This window comes from Cucurbita pepo, chromosome LG15 (assembly GCF_002806865.2).
Source record: "Cucurbita pepo subsp. pepo cultivar mu-cu-16 chromosome LG15, ASM280686v2, whole genome shotgun sequence".
Taxonomy (NCBI): domain Eukaryota; kingdom Viridiplantae; phylum Streptophyta; class Magnoliopsida; order Cucurbitales; family Cucurbitaceae; genus Cucurbita; species Cucurbita pepo.
In genome coordinates, this window is record NC_036652.1 from 48,076 (window position 1) to 65,669 (window position 17,594).

General features: G+C 39.5%; 3 protein-coding genes across 5 annotated transcripts; all 3 read right to left on the reverse strand.

Moving 5' to 3' along the window:
- Positions 1–1,136: 1,136 nt before the first annotated feature.
- On the reverse strand, positions 1,137–3,917 carry LOC111811442. Its single transcript, XM_023698293.1, has 4 exons — positions 2,780–3,917; positions 2,033–2,243; positions 1,791–1,923; positions 1,137–1,695 (listed from the first exon to the last, which is right to left on the reverse strand). The coding sequence occupies exons 1-4, from the start codon at positions 3,679–3,681 to the stop codon at positions 1,526–1,528; spliced, it is 1,416 nt and encodes a 471-aa protein (XP_023554061.1). The 5' UTR covers positions 3,682–3,917; the 3' UTR covers positions 1,137–1,525.
- A 2,550-nt stretch (positions 3,918–6,467) lies between these two features.
- On the reverse strand, positions 6,468–11,107 carry LOC111811443 (exosome complex component RRP4 homolog). Of its 3 annotated transcripts, none has more exons than XM_023698296.1 (9): positions 10,559–11,107; positions 10,026–10,182; positions 9,827–9,928; positions 9,666–9,711; positions 9,423–9,512; positions 9,188–9,253; positions 8,429–8,494; positions 7,368–7,830; positions 6,468–6,708 (listed from the first exon to the last, which is right to left on the reverse strand). In XM_023698296.1, the coding sequence occupies exons 2-8, from the start codon at positions 10,178–10,180 to the stop codon at positions 7,372–7,374; spliced, it is 984 nt and encodes a 327-aa protein (XP_023554064.1). In that variant the 5' UTR covers positions 10,181–10,182; positions 10,559–11,107; the 3' UTR covers positions 6,468–6,708; positions 7,368–7,371. The 3 variants fall into 3 exon arrangements, with proteins under 3 accessions (XP_023554064.1, XP_023554062.1, XP_023554063.1); XM_023698294.1 differs by having other exon boundaries at positions 10,370–11,106; XM_023698295.1 differs by lacking the exon at positions 6,468–6,708 and having other exon boundaries at positions 7,202–7,830; positions 10,370–11,105.
- A 2,606-nt stretch (positions 11,108–13,713) lies between these two features.
- LOC111811444 lies at positions 13,714–17,320 on the reverse strand. The gene is made up of 5 exons (XM_023698297.1): positions 16,918–17,320; positions 15,942–16,125; positions 14,890–15,298; positions 14,719–14,796; positions 13,714–14,611 (listed from the first exon to the last, which is right to left on the reverse strand). The coding sequence occupies exons 1-5, from the start codon at positions 17,002–17,004 to the stop codon at positions 14,110–14,112; spliced, it is 1,260 nt and encodes a 419-aa protein (XP_023554065.1). The 5' UTR covers positions 17,005–17,320; the 3' UTR covers positions 13,714–14,109.
- Positions 17,321–17,594: the final 274 nt, after the last annotated feature.

A 17,594-nucleotide genomic window follows, 5' to 3' on the forward strand; every position in this document is an offset into this window, starting at 1 on the left:
TTTTTTTATTAAATTTATATTTAATAAATTAATTATTTTAAAACTTTGTATTCAATCAACCTCGGAATATTTTTTTATTGAATATTTAATAGATTAATTATTTTAAAAGTTTATTCTAAGATTATTATTGCTATATATATTATATGTATATTTGAGAATTATTTGGGGAATGATTTGAAATGAATGAGAGTGGATTAAGCTGTACTCGAGCATCATCAAGCATCAAGTTGTACTCAATTGCGCGGTAATTGCTGTTGCCTTACGAATGCAATAATCATTTATACATTCTTTGCTTCCCACTCATAATAAATAATTACATCATATATCAATCACTTCCCATCAAAGTAAAATTATATAAAATATCGAACATTAAAAAATGTCAGATATATTTCTAGTGTCAAGAAGAACTCGATCTCTATTGATCAGATCGACAGTACAGATTATCCAACATAGTTTTGAAATGTCAAGAACACTATACCCTAAACCCTAAACACTATACATATACAAGGACAAAGATCTAGAAACTAGATAACTTTTCAGTCGTTGGTCCTATAACCTATGCTATTCTTCAGGTACTTTAGACAGACCATTCCCATGAAATTTCCTTTTCAAATTACAAACATGGTGTTTTTGATGGGTCATAGCAGCATATTCCTTTGTTTGGAGTTTGGACTCCTCTGGAGCTTTTTCAGCAAAATCTCCCATTAAGGCCCATCTCTTCCGGACGGCTTTCTAGTTTGAGAAGGCAACAGCCCCAAGAAAGTAAAAGTTTTCTGTGTGGTCCATGCCCAATGGCAGCTTAAACACCATTCACAGAGTTGAAAAGAGACTTTAACTTACAGTTATTTCCCCTCAATGTTTTTAAAACGTTTGAGGCTTTCACACCCTTGTAAAAAAGGATGTTTCGTTCTCTTCCCCAACTGATCTGGGATCTAACATACGGAAAAGGAACGTAGAAACTATTAGTCATCCATTTCTACATTGCCCGTTTGCTTATGCCAAAATATGGAAGACGACCTTTATAGAATTATACTTCGGCTGGTTCTTAAAAAGATACAAAGTCAAATGTACTAATAATGATGCATGGATCAATAAAAGAGCATAGCAGAGAGATATGAAGTCAACACTATTCTTCTGTAATTCTGTAGATTGTTGATGACAACGATATACTTTGAGCTTTCATTAGAACTTTAACTAGAAATCCAGGCAGTTCCAGTAGTAACTGTAGCTTGTGTGTTGGTAAATACATCAGCTTCCTTCAAATCTCATTGTAGTTTTGAAGTTTTTGTGTCTAATACTTTTGTTTGAAATTAAGGTGTACATGGGTTCTTAAAAGGAATATGAGTTCCATTCCTAAATGTAATACAAATGAGTGTGTAAATATAAGTGAAAAGGTTTGAGAAATTAAAGGAGACAAAGGGCGTGGGCGTGGGCGTGTTGATCGTTATTTCGTGTCCATCTCTTCCAAGGGGAAAGGGAATGCGAACGGGTTTGGGGCCGAGGCCGAGGAGGAGGTTTGAAGAAATCAACCTTGAGAATGAGGAGGTTTGAGGAAATCAACCTTGACAATGTGATGATCGGAGGTTCCTTTTGAGGAAAGGACAGAGTAGGATCCTTTAACAAACTCGTAATCTGCGTCGGGAGAGGCCAATATGTAGTCGACTCGTGTCCCGTACTTGCACGTCCCTTGAACACCTGCCATTGCCAACCAATGCCATACATTCCATTAGTAAAAACCTTTCATTCTCATTGTCCTATCTTTTTTTCATATTCATCACTCAGTTTCATACTTTGGCCTTTGGCGATCATCACCACTGATTCGCATTCTCCTCCAAACTCCTTTGCATCCCTATAATGCATACTGCTCTTTAAGAACTTAATGACTTTAGCTTCCGGAGTTGGCTTTCCTATCTCTTCGTAATACTGAAGAATCAATCAATCAATCAACCAACCAACCAACCAACCAACATGCGATGCATGCCATAAACAATACTCAACTAAGCTAAACAAAGTTCAAAATAACAATTGATACCTTCACGATGTCCGTCCACCGTTGCTGCGAGTAATCCGTGGGATCCAGAGAATTAAGGCCTCCTAATAAGATATGGGGTTCGTCGTTGGTCGATCGGATTATGGATTTTATCTGTTTCATCCTCCAATTCTCGTCCAGATGATCCAAATGGGTACACTGCACATTTACTTCTCCTACTTCTCCCACATCAATGGTCGCTTTTAACACATTCCTGCCACCGCCCAACCCAATAACCAATTCCATCATCATTCTCACAAAGTTTATCAACTATTTACTACTTTTTCATCTTGTTTAGGAATTACGACTCTCCACATTGGCATGATATTGTCCACTTTGAGTATAAGCTCTCGTGTTTTTGCTTTGGGCTTCCTCAAAAGGCCACCTCATACCAATGGAGATGTATTCCTTACCTATAAACCCATAATCATTCCTAAATTAGTCAATGTGGGACTCCCTCCCAACAATACTCGACTGTTTAATGGACGGCTCTGCCTTCCCTCACAGATCTAACATTGACCATAAGTTAAGTTTTTAGCTTAGTTTTTGCCTTTTAAGGAAATGAATTCATTGTTTAAAAGGAAAACAAAAGCAGTCAATCGTCTTGACTCCATCTAGTCTACTATAGTCATCAATCAAAAGCATGTTTATGAAATGAGGAGCAGAGCAAGAACACACAAATTAATCTAAAAGGTTTGGTTCAGTTTAAGAATAGTATAATACTATTGAGTGTGGTGTACAGCTGCTAACCTGAAATCGGTGTGGTCGAAAATCTTCTCGACTTTCCAGCGTTTGATGGGCCATCTCGACAGGACCGCATTTCCATACTCCGGCGCCCAGCTCTCTGCAAAAACGTACTTCATTCCCAAAGCATCTGCCAAGTCCGAGAGCGGTCTCATGCCTTTCTCTTCCACCGCCTTCACATCTTGCAACGCCAATATGTCAGCATCCAACTCCCTAAGCACCTCCACGACCGTCCTACTGCATCTGTAACTCTCCCCTTTTTCGCGCTCCGAAGGCATGCTTACAATCGATCTCAGTGGAGGCCGACTCTTAGCGATCCGCATCCCATTCCCATCGTTACCTGAAGAGGACGGATCCTCCTTCTCCATTTCGTACTCAGAAAAGCTCGCCTGTCGATTTCGGAGTAAGGATATCTCGTTATCAGGCAGGTTGATCGAAACCCGCGGCTTGGGTTTCACGAACTTCGGTTGGGTGTGGAGGTTATGATTAGCAACAACTCCATTCACGGAATTCGGATGCAGTGGAGACTGTTTCAAAATGCTTTTGGGGCGATCATTTACGGAATTTGTCCGTAAACTGGAATCCAAGCTCCGTCGGAATTTGGCAGAGGAATTCGATTTTTCAGCGTACGGAACAGCAGGTGCCATGGAGAAGGAGGCGGCATTAAATGTCGCAATCCGCACAGGTCTGTTGGTATTAAGACCGCGAAATTGAGGTTTGGGATGAACAGGCGACGCCAAGGAGGCATTAACGAAGGAGTCGAGGGTATTGTGGGGATCGGCGTGAGGTTTGGAGGTGGTTTTTCCAAATTTCTTGATGACGACTACCCTAGGTCTGACCCGCCGGGCACGAGGCCATCGGAGACGGGAGCAGAGGCGGCGGAGGGTCCGGTTGAGGAAGTTGAGCATTTTAGAAGAGGAGTAGGAAAGTGTGAGAGTTGCAGAGTGACATTCAAGTGGGCTTACCTGTATGGCATTGGTGTGAGTGCAGAAATTAATAACAAACCCCAATTTTAGTCCGACTCGGTGACTCCTACAAATGGTTGACTTCCACTTTTGGGGCCACTCGTTTTCATCTTTTTCTTCTTCTTATTTTATAATATTATATTATAAATAACACAACCCCAACTGCTCCAATTTCCAATTACTAACCAATCATCACATTCTTCAGATAGATATTTCGTAAAGATCGGATAGACATATATATACATTTGTTGTTGTATTTTTCTCATTCTATGTATTCTCATACGTCATCAATATAACCTTCTCCTTCAATTTTCTCTCTACTGTTCTTTGTGTTCACTTGATTGAGTGTGTGATCATATTCTTTGTGTTCATCTTAATCGAGTGTGTGATCTTGTTCTTTGTGTTCATCTTGATAGAGTGTGTGCATTGTTGTGCAATCCTAACACTGACAACGAAGTTTTTGCCTTATTTTAAGATTTGTGATCGTTTCAGTGCTAAAGTTAAAATTTGTATATAAATTATTAAGAAAGAAAATTAAAAGCTCATAATTGAGGTTGTAAATAATGATGGAGAAACAAAACAAGACAGCTTAGAACAATGCAATCTCGCATTGAAAGAAGACAAGGTCATGTATGCTTTTCTGGAACGCCACGTCACTAAAAATCCGGCATATCCAAATCCGATGCATTACATATATATATATATATAATATATATATATATGTGTGTGTGTGTGGTGGAGGGAGGTGGAGCCCCACAGGGAAATGAATTATGAAATTGAATGGCCATTAGAGGAAGGAAGGAAGACATGAAAAGCCATAAACTTTGAAAAGGGAAGAGATAGAATTAAGTATTTAAGGTTAGGTGGAAATTTAGAATATAGAAATGTTTTTATTGGGCGAAGGAGTTTTTTGTAGGGTCATTAGTGGAAGATGCCATCATTATTTGTCTTTTTCAATTTTCAATTTTCAATATATATAATATATCTTTGTGTGACCTCACCAGCTGCTGCAATCCCAACACAACTCATCTCATAATTGCCAGCTTTTCTACTCTGTTCTTCCCCCCACCTTGCATGTCTTGCTTTCATGTGCCCTCTCAGCTTCAACCTGTATCGGGTTAATGTCAAATGAATAGTGGTTGGGATTCTCCAACATAGTTTACAACCAACTACCACTTCCAACTAATACTACTTTTCCGATGGTTGAAAGGAAGTCCTACAATGGCTAATTTAGAGGATGATCATAAATTTATAAGTAAAAAAATAGATCTTCATTGATATGAGGCATTTTGGGGAAGCTCAAAGCAAAGCCATGAAAGCTTGGACAATATCATACTATTGTGGAGATCTGTGATTCCTAACATGGTATCAGAGTCATGCCCTTAATTTAACCATCTCAATAAAATTCTCAAACGTCAAACAAAGAAGTAGTGAGCCTCGAAGGTGTAGTCAAAAGCAACTCAAATGTCAAACAAATGGTGTACTTTGTTTGAGGACTCTAGAAAAGTAGTCGAACCTCGAAGGGGAGGCTGTTTGAGGACTCCATAAGCTACAGGGGAGGGGAGGGGAGGGGAGGGGAGGGGACTGTTGGTATTAAGACCGCGAAATTGAGGTTTGGGATGAACAGGCGACGCCAAGGAGGCATTAACGAAGGAGTCGAGGGTATTGTGGGGATCGGCGTGAGGTTTGGAGGTGGTTTTTCCAAATTTCTTGATGACGACTACCCTAGGTCTGACCCGCCGGGCACGAGGCCATCGGAGACGGGAGCAGAGGCGGCGGAGGGTCCGGTTGAGGAAGTTGAGCATTTTAGAAGAGGAGTAGGAAAGTGTGAGAGTTGCAGAGTGACATTCAAGTGGGCTTACCTGTATGGCATTGGTGTGAGTGCAGAAATTAATAACAAACCCCAATTTTAGTCCGACTCGGTGACTCCTACAAATGGTTGACTTCCACTTTTGGGGCCACTCGTTTTCATCTTTTTCTTCTTCTTATTTTATAATATTATATTATAAATAACACAACCCCAACTGCTCCAATTTCCAATTACTAACCAATCATCACATTCTTCAGATAGATATTTCGTAAAGATCGGATAGACATATATATACATTTGTTGTTGTATTTTTCTCATTCTATGTATTCTCATACGTCATCAATATAACCTTCTCCTTCAATTTTCTCTCTACTGTTCTTTGTGTTCACTTGATTGAGTGTGTGATCATATTCTTTGTGTTCATCTTAATCGAGTGTGTGATCTTGTTCTTTGTGTTCATCTTGATAGAGTGTGTGCATTGTTGTGCAATCCTAACACTGACAACGAAGTTTTTGCCTTATTTTAAGATTTGTGATCGTTTCAGTGCTAAAGTTAAAATTTGTATATAAATTATTAAGAAAGAAAATTAAAAGCTCATAATTGAGGTTGTAAATAATGATGGAGAAACAAAACAAGACAGCTTAGAACAATGCAATCTCGCATTGAAAGAAGACAAGGTCATGTATGCTTTTCTGGAACGCCACGTCACTAAAAATCCGGCATATCCAAATCCGATGCATTACATATATATATATATATAATATATATATATATGTGTGTGTGTGTGGTGGAGGGAGGTGGAGCCCCACAGGGAAATGAATTATGAAATTGAATGGCCATTAGAGGAAGGAAGGAAGACATGAAAAGCCATAAACTTTGAAAAGGGAAGAGATAGAATTAAGTATTTAAGGTTAGGTGGAAATTTAGAATATAGAAATGTTTTTATTGGGCGAAGGAGTTTTTTGTAGGGTCATTAGTGGAAGATGCCATCATTATTTGTCTTTTTCAATTTTCAATTTTCAATATATATAATATATCTTTGTGTGACCTCACCAGCTGCTGCAATCCCAACACAACTCATCTCATAATTGCCAGCTTTTCTACTCTGTTCTTCCCCCCACCTTGCATGTCTTGCTTTCATGTGCCCTCTCAGCTTCAACCTGTATCGGGTTAATGTCAAATGAATAGTGGTTGGGATTCTCCAACATAGTTTACAACCAACTACCACTTCCAACTAATACTACTTTTCCGATGGTTGAAAGGAAGTCCTACAATGGCTAATTTAGAGGATGATCATAAATTTATAAGTAAAAAAATAGATCTTCATTGATATGAGGCATTTTGGGGAAGCTCAAAGCAAAGCCATGAAAGCTTGGACAATATCATACTATTGTGGAGATCTGTGATTCCTAACATGGTATCAGAGTCATGCCCTTAATTTAACCATCTCAATAAAATTCTCAAACGTCAAACAAAGAAGTAGTGAGCCTCGAAGGTGTAGTCAAAAGCAACTCAAATGTCAAACAAATGGTGTACTTTGTTTGAGGACTCTAGAAAAGTAGTCGAACCTCGAAGGGGAGGCTGTTTGAGGACTCCATAAGCTACAGGGGAGGGGAGGGGAGGGGAGGGGAGGGGAGGGGAGGCTCTATAGCGTGAGTAATCCAGAATAATTAAGCAAATATTGCATTCTATACTGTTAACACTAACAGACCAAGTGGTGGTAATCCAAAATTCTACAAAATATTCGAACAGTTAGTTCCTCTGAAAATCAAACTCTTTGTAGCAAAAGTTATCATGAACAGTAATTTAAATTACTCACAGTTTCATCCCCTCTTCTTACTCGAAGTCCGCCGTTCAGCCTCTTTTTCTGCAGTGAGGACACAGAACTCCGAACCAAGCATTTCATGCACATTGATGTTCAGAGAAAGACTTAGACTAACTGTCTCCATTATGACTTCTACTGTCATTATGAAACCTAAGTTGGACAATACTCGAATAGCATTTGCAGTTCTGCATATATTCTGGCGTGTCTCTAGTGGAGTATATACTCTTTCTTGCACTTGGTTACCAAAAGTTCCTTCAAATTTTGAACCCTTTTGTTCAGATTTATTAACTTGATCTTCTATCATCATATCCTCTGTGGGATCAACATGCTCCCCAATCCAGATAAATCCATTGCATCCGAATATTAAGTCAATACCATACTGCTCCAAATGATGGAAGTGTTGTTTGCGTCTCTTGACTAGATATGGTGATACTGTGAGCAGCTGACCTCGTTCAAGCTGGATAACAGTGCACAACTCTTGTTTACAAATTGTAAAGAAATAAGATGAGATGATGCCAGAAAAGTTGTTCGGAGCAAAATAACAATTGGATCAAAGATACCATATTCAAATGTAAGGTAACCTCCAAGATCTTGAACATATCATACGAGCAAGAGGAAAAATGTAACAATTAGACGTGTTGTTCTATTGTGTTATTGTCCTTCACGCCTTAGCAGTGGATCAATTTTTTTGTGTTCTCCACAATCACTTTTCTATACTATCTTTTACATTTTTGCCTCCCACTCATCTGCTAGCTCCTCTTTATAATCACTAAATATTTCCACCTATGAATCTTTTCACCTTAATGAATCCCTTCCTGGCTTTCTCCCTCATTCCCGTGCAACAACTTTATAATCATCTCAAGAACTCGTTTTAATCACTAGAATTTGCTCCATGATATTTGTCTATAAATCAGTATTCACATGCTATCAAGAATTTTCTACGGAATCTCTCCTAAGAAACCAGTGAGGATGCAGGAGACGTACGGAAATTTGATTCTAAATTCTTTGTTTTTACATCAAAATCCAGAAGCTTAAAAAGGAGCCACTCTTTTTACCTTCCCATACTTCTGGCTTCTCGCTTGAAGGTGTAGGCCATCATGCTGAAAACCACGCACTTCTGCCTGAGAAAAATTTGGTGATGTTATTTTTTCTTAAATGGAAAGTATGCATGAATAATTACTGATAAGAGCGGTGTTTATTTATTATAGTGCAAGGTAAACTGAAGCGCCAAAGTACATCTCTTCAAGCCTTTGTGCAAGGCACAAGGCATGGCTTGAGTCGAGAGAGGTGACAGGTGGGAAAAAAAAGCAACAATGGATATGTTGCATCACTTGCTGATAAAGTAAACGGATAGAAAAATGGAAGATAAAACTTTAGATATGGCACTTTAGATGCACTTAAGGTGCATCTAGCTATCTAATGTGCCGCAGCCTATGCAAAGGGCATGCGATTAACTAACAAAAGTTCATAACCATCATGTTTCGGCCTAATGGCCATGAGGGCAAAACTTAAAGTTTTGGTTCTATCTCCATGGTACCCATGATAACGTCCAAAGTAGGATATAAATATTCTTTTATATTTGTAGGTGTCTAAGCCAGCTTGGACGCATCTCAGCTGTTCTCACGAGATAATTGTTTAACCCTACTACACTTTGCTAAGTAAGACTTGTCTCCCCCCACAAATGAAAAAAGTTTAATTCTTCAAAAATGTCAAAATATAGGAGAAAACCCACTGTATGTATGTCACATGAGAAACTTAGTGGCAATATTCTTTCTGACGGTGATAGGTGAAAGTAAGAGCTACAAAGAACTTACACAAATAACATCATTTTCTTCGAAAATGCTCCGCATGTTGAGTTCATCAACTGCAGTTCGCCTCCTCTAGAAATAAAAATAATGCATCAAAGTTCCACACAATTATCCCAACGTTCGAACAAATGCAACCACTCTTTAAGAAAAAGATCAATTGCAGCAATTTGGCAGTAACATTATCCATAAAGTTCATCAGAAGGCACAGCTAATTCATCGTCTGGTAGGAATTCTACAATACCTGAATACCATCAGGCAAGTTCATTGAAGAAAGCATCAAGACAGCATCTTGGCTATAATTTATATTCAATCTCCAACGTTTTGGGGCAACCTGATTAAGATAGCATCAGACAGGAAGAAATTGTAACACATTTTCCTATTTACAGCATCATAACCATGACTCCAAATAAGTTTTGCTTGTCAACGTCTCTATGTTACATTTATCTAAAACCAAAAAAATAACTAAAAACACATTCGTTTTTACCTCTGTAACACGCCCCACTATGATATCACCAACCTCCGGTTTATATCTAATATCCAGAACAGACAATTACATCAGAAAAGATATAATAACAAGAAATTAAAGAAAGGGAAACATTAAATTATCATCAAGAAAAAACCAAATTACGAAGTTTCATGGACAACCTAGCACGTAAGGCACGTACATAGATAAGCTTATTGACTCGCTCAACCACTCCACAAATAGTGGCAACTACTTCTCCATTTAAGTCAAGGGTCCCATGTCCCCTGTAATCAAATTTCAATTATACCTCAATGCATATAATCCCCTGGAAAGTACACAATCCAAGCAACTATTATATAAAGATAGTGAGTATTTATATACTTGAGGACACCATCGTCGTAATTCAGAGGAATAGTATCAGCAACTATAACAGAAGCATCGGAATTGGCCTTCGAAGAGATAGACTCGAGCAATTCTAGGGCTCTTTGAAGCCGAATCTTCTGGGTTTGATTCAAGGAAATCTGTAATTCTCTCATATCTGCATTAAGAAAATTTCTAGGTTAGATAACAAAATGTTTGCAAAGACATACGGTATTATAAACTTTTAATTTAGAGCTTCCATTCAAGGTTTTGGTTTTTAGAAAATAATGTTCGGTTCACTTCCAACACGCGTGCGATCATGCATGTAAAAAAAAGTGACAAGAAAAGGTGGGGGACGAGCAAACCAGGTGCGACGGCGGTAGAAACCACGGGCGAACCAGGTGCCGTCTATGCAACGATGGCAGTGGAACCGGGACAAGGCGATAAGCAAACGGCGAAGTTTAAAATGCAGAGGGCCAACAGCATCAATGGTTGCAACGAAGAGAAGGAAAAGGAAAGAAGTGGACGACGTGGTAGGGCGACGTTGAACGTACCTGAACGGCAGCGTTGAAAATCTAGGGTTCCGTCAAATAAAACGGAGAGGGATGGGGAGATAAAAAAGGATGGGACTGGACGTGGTGGAGCGACGACGACGACGGACGTGACGGCGGCTTCTTAGCAAGAGCGGCAGCGGAAGTCTAGTGTAGAGGAAAAGAAAGAATACTGGGCCACAGCCGACCACCTGTTAGTTGGACACTTCGGCCTGTTTTGAATCTTCCTATGGGGAAGAGCCGGAAGTAAAGTCATACCTTTAATTTAGTCCGGTCAATAGAATCATCAACAGTGTACTTTGTTAGAGGGCTCCAGAGTAAGGAATGCTGTTTGAGGACTACATAGATCTCAGGGAGGTGGGAGGCGACTCATGTGTCGAACAAACAGTGTACTTTGTTCGAGGACTCCAGAGAAATGAGTGAGTCCCGATTAAGAAGAAGTTGTTTGAGGGCTATATAGACCTCAGGAGAGGTGGGAGGTGACTCATGTATCGAACAAAAGGGTGTACTTTGTTCAAGGGCTCCAGAAAAAGGATTTGAACATCGATTAAGGGGAGGCTTTAGGCGACTCATATGTCGAACAAATGGTGTACTTTGTTCAAGGGCTCCAAAGAAAGGAGTCGAGCCTCGATTAAGGGGGGCTGTTTGAGCTACATAGACCTTAGGGAAGGCTTTATGGTATACTTTGTTTGAGGAAAAAATTGTTGAATATTGTCGAGAGAAAGACGGAGGACAATATCATACCATTGTATTAAAACGATGACAAAAACAATTTAACCCGCTTAGAATTACAAGGCTGTAGTGTACTACAACCGTATATGGCATTCACAATTCACAGCAACCCCAATTAATAAGCAAATGAGATAAAATCCACAAACCAAACAAACAAATAAGAACAAAACACGAAACTCAAGGTGGCTGTCGTTGTAGTAGCGGCGTTATTCAGGTGGTGTCTGTTCTCACTTCCTGGAGCTACCTTTACTACTCCGCCCCACGGTGGAGGAGGTAGCCCTCAGCCTATTCCTAGCTCGGATGATATAATCTGTAAAGCGCCGATCCTCCTTCAGATTCTCTTTCCCCTTGCTACTCGGATCATGTCGCTTGCTCGATATGCTTCCCAGCCTTCGCTTAGCCCGATTGATGTAGTCGCTGAACGCGTCGTTTGGTTCGAGTTTTTGTTTTTTCTCCATTTGAGGTGCCCCATTGATGTTGAGCCTCTGTTTTTTGTCCATTTCAGGAGCCAGGGGTTCCTCATGGCGGGTTGGGGAAGGACACATGCCGAGAGCCTTGAGAAACCTCTCGCACACTGAACTGCGCTTGGAGGATTTGGTGTTCTTTCCCATGGTGTGTTGATAGACTATGATGGATGGTGTTGTGGGTGTTGGGAACTTCTTCTATTTATAATAGAGGAATCAATCTGGAGAAGTGTTAGGAATCACGACTCTCCACATTGGTGGTGCTAAGAATCACGACTCTCTACCATGGTATGATATTGTCCACTTTGAGCATAAAGTGGCTTTTTCTCAGAAGGCTTCATACCAACGGAGATGTATTCCCTATTTATAAACCTATGATCATTCTCTAAATTCCCAACAATCCTCCCTTGAACAAAGTATACTATAGAGTCTCTCCCCTGAGGCCTATGGAGCCATCGACAATCCTCAACAATCCTCCCCTCGAACGAAGTACACTAAAGAGCCTCTCCTGAGATCTATGGAGCCATCGAACAACCTCCTCTTAATCAAGGCTCGACTCCTTCTCTAATACCACAATGGTATGATATTGTCCACTTTGAGCATAAGCTCTTGTGGCTTTACTTTTAGTTTTCCCAAAAGGCCTCGTACCAATGATGAGACTTCCTCCCAACAATTATCAACAGAGGACGGGGGTTGATTATTAAAAGATACCATAAGGATGCTTCGTGGATCCTAGTTCGAAGCTTCATTGTACACGACACGAAGTATAGAATTTGATTAAGAAATCGAAAACGCGGGTGCTTTTTGTGAGTGTTATCCAATCAATATGACATTAAGAGAGGAGAACCATATTCCAAGTAATGGTTTCTGCCCAATTCTCTTAAGAAAGAGTCCAAGTATGACAAACTTATTAGCTGTTTTCAAAGCATCCCAATGAGTATTGATTCGGGAGAAGTTAGAAAAAGGTTGAGGGAAGAATCTGACATCCTGTAAGCTAAGAAACCGCGCTAGCCCTTCCTTTGCATGATTATTAGTGAAAAGGGAGGAAAAAGGAATCGGCTTTTTTGTGGTGGGTGAGTGTTCTGTAAGCATGCAGTTCAGCTCTGTCGCCAATTACGCCTCTTTCCTTCTCTGCTCGCTTAGAAAATAGCAGCCCGAAGATGGTGTCACTTCATGAATAGCTTCTCCCTTTTGCAGCAACCAAAATTCAAAAGGACAAAACAAAGCAACGTGACGTAGGGCTGTGACTCTTACGACACACGGTTCATGATTGGAGGGAGTCCCATATTGGCTACGAGACCCTTTGGAAAGCCACAAAGCTATTAGAGTTTATGGTCGAAGTGGACAATATCATATCATTGTGGAGGTTCGTGATTTCTAACTAAGTATCGAACAAAACATAGGTCTGCCGATATTACACCCCAGCCCATGTGTCAGAGGTTGGACTATACACCTGCTATTCGGAACAAATGCTGTAAATAGTCTAACATGGACATGGGAGAGTCCAATGCCTGATAATAACCCGAATAGATGGATGTTTGGGATATCCTGTTGAGATGATCGACACATGGGTCAATTCCCAACGGATGTGTCCAAGCAAGCCAAAATGGCTAAGCTGTCCCAAAACATGGAGATGACATCATGAAGTTGTGTTATTGGGAATCGAGATGACAATGAGATACGACGTTGTTGTGTCGTAGATGAATAAACACACTATTAAGGATTGGAGGGAATAATCATGGGTTTATGTACATCTCTTTTGGTGGACTATCCACTGTTGGTATACGTACTGGTCCTTCCGAGTTACGTAACGTTTTGAATTGAAAATACTTTATCGTTTCAGTTAGTCACTTTGACAAGCATCAATTTCATCCAAATAAAGGAAGAATAAATAAACATTGACAAAATTTATCTATATCTCGGAATAAGATACTTCGATAATAAAAAATTGAAAACTACATATGAACATGAATTTAGCTTGCTTATATATTCATGCTCATCCAACAAAAACTTCCAACCAAGCTGCCCCTAAAAGGATAGTTATTTATATAAGGAAAAGACTTTAGGTAAGAAACTTCATAGAAATACGTTTATTATAAGAACAAAATTGTATATAACTACAACGCCTGCAATCTGCTTCAAGTATTTGATGGTGTAACCCCCCACAACCAAAACCTTGTATGAACAGCTGATACGACAAGAGAACGAGTCTCCGCTCTCGAGAGGGGCGTTCAAACAGACCCAAGCAACTGAACACGATGCCGATATCGGTTCGAAATTGTCATTTCTGAGTTCAAGCGATCGTTACTTACGCATATCTACACTCAGATGAATACCAACTAGGATGATCACTTAAGCCTAACCAATTTTCAAGATGGCTACCATCATTAAAGTCGCCGCTCTGAAGAAGATATCATTTAGGCTCTTATCCACTCTCCTTATCATCTCATCGTCCTTCAAGCTAACCTTGGCTGCTTTCCTGCTGATACAGATTATTGTATCCCTCAGTTTATTCACGCCACAAGACAGCCAAACCAGACCCAGCCCAAATCCAGTGGTCAAGAGTTTGGACGAACAAAATGGCACACTCCCGCAAGCAACTTCATACATGACAGAGAAAAGGACAACAAGACCAGCCCCAGCAATACCAACAGAGAACTCAGTGAGAAACTGAGGAACCTCTCGCCCCGAATTCTTTAATGACTGTATTGCCCTTCTCCCGTGCTGCTGCTTGTTAAACACATAGGATAGCAGACTCTCACATGCGTGGACATAGTTTTTCTTGTACAGATCTCTCTCATGGCCTACTTTCTTACTGCGTCTCCTTTTTGGCGATGGCTTGACCTTGATTATATCAGGGCTGTCAAGTACATAACAGGAGTTGTGTAAGTCTAAAAGCAAATGCCACGACCAAAACGAATGACGAGAAAATAATCGAACTTGTACGACTAGGCATGTGGCACATACCTCTTCATAGGAGCAATGGTTGTTGCATGAAGCTTCACCGGAGAATCATAAATATGGCTTCCCACTCCACCGTTCAACCTGGGCACAGAATGCTTGCAGTCTCAGCTTAAATTCATGTAATTTCAAGAAAAAAAAATCTGTGGACGATAAAAAAGGCAGAGAAAGACGTACCTATCATATTTGGGGACAAGAATTGACTGCCTGCTCCAACTTAAAGAGTTCTTCGACAAATAAAACTCAGCAACAACTGAAAGTAAATCCTTGATCTTTGTCCCAGTCTCAGTTAAAAGAATTTGTCCATCAGGATGAATTGTGATCTTTGAGCTTCTAATCAATTCGCCAACGAAGTCCATGATTGGCTCCGGTGCATCAAACTCGCAGCTAGGAAAGATAAGTGAAGTAGCAACGGGCCCTCGACAATGCTGCGTCTTTAATTCTTGTAACCCCCTTAAGTCTGGTAAATTTAATGCATATTTCTCCTCTTCACTTGGACAGGACACAAGGGACTCCAAGACTTTCTCACACCTTTTGAATTCCTCCTCAAATCTAGAACTGAATATCAAAGAGCCACCCTGATTATCTGAAACCAAATCAAAGAGGGAACAATTAAGACTCGGGTATAGGTGCCCGTAAATGTACCTTATTGTCTAGTTTAATCTTCAAATTATAAAAGTCCACTTTGCGCAATAATACTAATACAACTTAGGTTATGGTAGCTTAGCCTATAATTACTTTTGCCATTACATCTTTGAAGATGCACCGAAGACAAGAATGTTTAGCTGATAATGATGATGATGATGTTGATGTTGAGTTCACCGCTAGCAGATATTGTCATCTTTGCAAAGTTTTAAAACGCGTTTGCTAGGGAGAGGTTTCCACATCCTTATAAAGAATGTTTCGTTCACCTCTCCAACTGATGTGGGATCTCACATATTTAGACAAGTGTACAAGGGTAATTTTTGTAAAAGACAGTAAAAGCACAATAAAGGAGAACATGTTTAAGATGTTTACAACGATACAACTATACTAATAATCACTATAACACTTCTTTATGAAGTATCGTTGCTCTACTAGTGTTTTCTTAAAAAAATCACATTTCACCAGAGAAGTGAAAAGTAAAGCAGTCATGATGAAGTTCAATGATTTGTTTCCTGCTGTTATAGATGATAGGAAAGATAATAAGAGTCCTTAAAAATTATGTTGAAACTTGATAATCGACTAACCTTGTGTGTCAATCATGTTCAGACTTCTAACTTTTGGGTCAAACTCAACTAATTGATTGGAGTCTGGCATCCCGATAATAGACTTCCATGATCCATGGCTCTGTGGAGGCTGAATATTTTGCAATTCTGACCCGATCACAATTTCTGGCCTAGCTCCACGTATTGACAAGAAAGGCTGACAGTCCTGGTTAATCACAAAAGTAAAAAAAAGTTTATGTTGCACCCTTACATGCCACAACCAAAATGTTTTGATACTCGATAGTTGTAGCCTAAGCGGAAGCAGAATCGATCGCACTCACACACCCACAAATATATATTAAACAAGGAGACACAAAGATTTACATGGTTTTGAGAGAAGAAATTCCCCTACATCCACGGTTGGTAGCTAATTACTATAACCAAAGTGTTTACAAGTGTATCTCTCACACTCTCACACTACAAAATCTCTCACACAAAGTTTCTCCCAATTGTCTCGAGACAATACAAAATGGCAATGACTCCACGTCTCAAAATAATGCTAGACAATCCTTTATATAAACATGGCAACATTAATGCTCGATTCATGTATCAAAATGAGAATATGAACTAAATGAGAGTTAATAACAAAAATAAATGAGAGTTACGACAACACATCCTCATCCTCATGACAACTTACAATAGTTTAAACTGCCGACTCGATGAGTCAAGGATCATTCACAAAAGATTCTTATGCCTTAAGAACATGATTTAATGGTGTGACCTTGATAGCTAAAAGGTGGAACGACAAAGAGGAAGGGCTAGCCAATGTAAGGGAGCAACGCATACAAGAATCTCCAAGCCAATAATGATCAGAACAGAAGTACAATATCTAGCGTAATCAATATAGAAACAAACCAAGAATGGGATGGTTGGCTTGAAAGTCGGCTTAAAATCCAAAAAAAAAAAGTAGCACAAAAGTTATAGAAATTTCGCAAATCAACAGTTTGTCGTAGGGTACCTTGATTTCCCTGGAGGTGTTATGCTGGTGGTGTAACAGAAGAGCCGAAGGGTATCCATGGGAAGCCATAAGACAAAGCTCCGACATATCCGAGAGAAACCGAGTTCAGAAAACAATTCCCGAAAACCAAATCTGTCTCCGATTAGAGCGATTGTCAAACCACCATAGACTCACCCATCGGCTGAATCTTACAACAGGGATCCATCAAGTCTCACTCAAAACTAAGAGAAAAATCCAAAAAAACAAGAGATGGGGAAGGGATAGAGGAGTGGATTTTATGTGATTGTCCAGAAGTTTCTGATTTTTAATATGAGCGACACGAACGGCCAACGGCGCTGAGGACCCGAACCAGGCTGGACATGTGATAAACGACAAGAAATATCTCATTGACGAAGCCTCCTGCACTGCTCTCCGTAGAACTCGCGCCGAGAGCCACTCGCTTCTTGTGACATGTATTATTTACAGAATTATTTTGAAAATGACACGAATTTATTTTACTATTTTTAAATCAATTTCAAGCCTAATTCTAATAATAATTAGCTTTATACCCATTATTTTATTCTAACTCTTAAAATATTTAATAATTTTAAATTCAAAAATATTTACTAGAGATAGAAAAATATAATAATAAATTTAGAGCTATACACTTAAAAATATTTATAAAAAATTAGCATTAT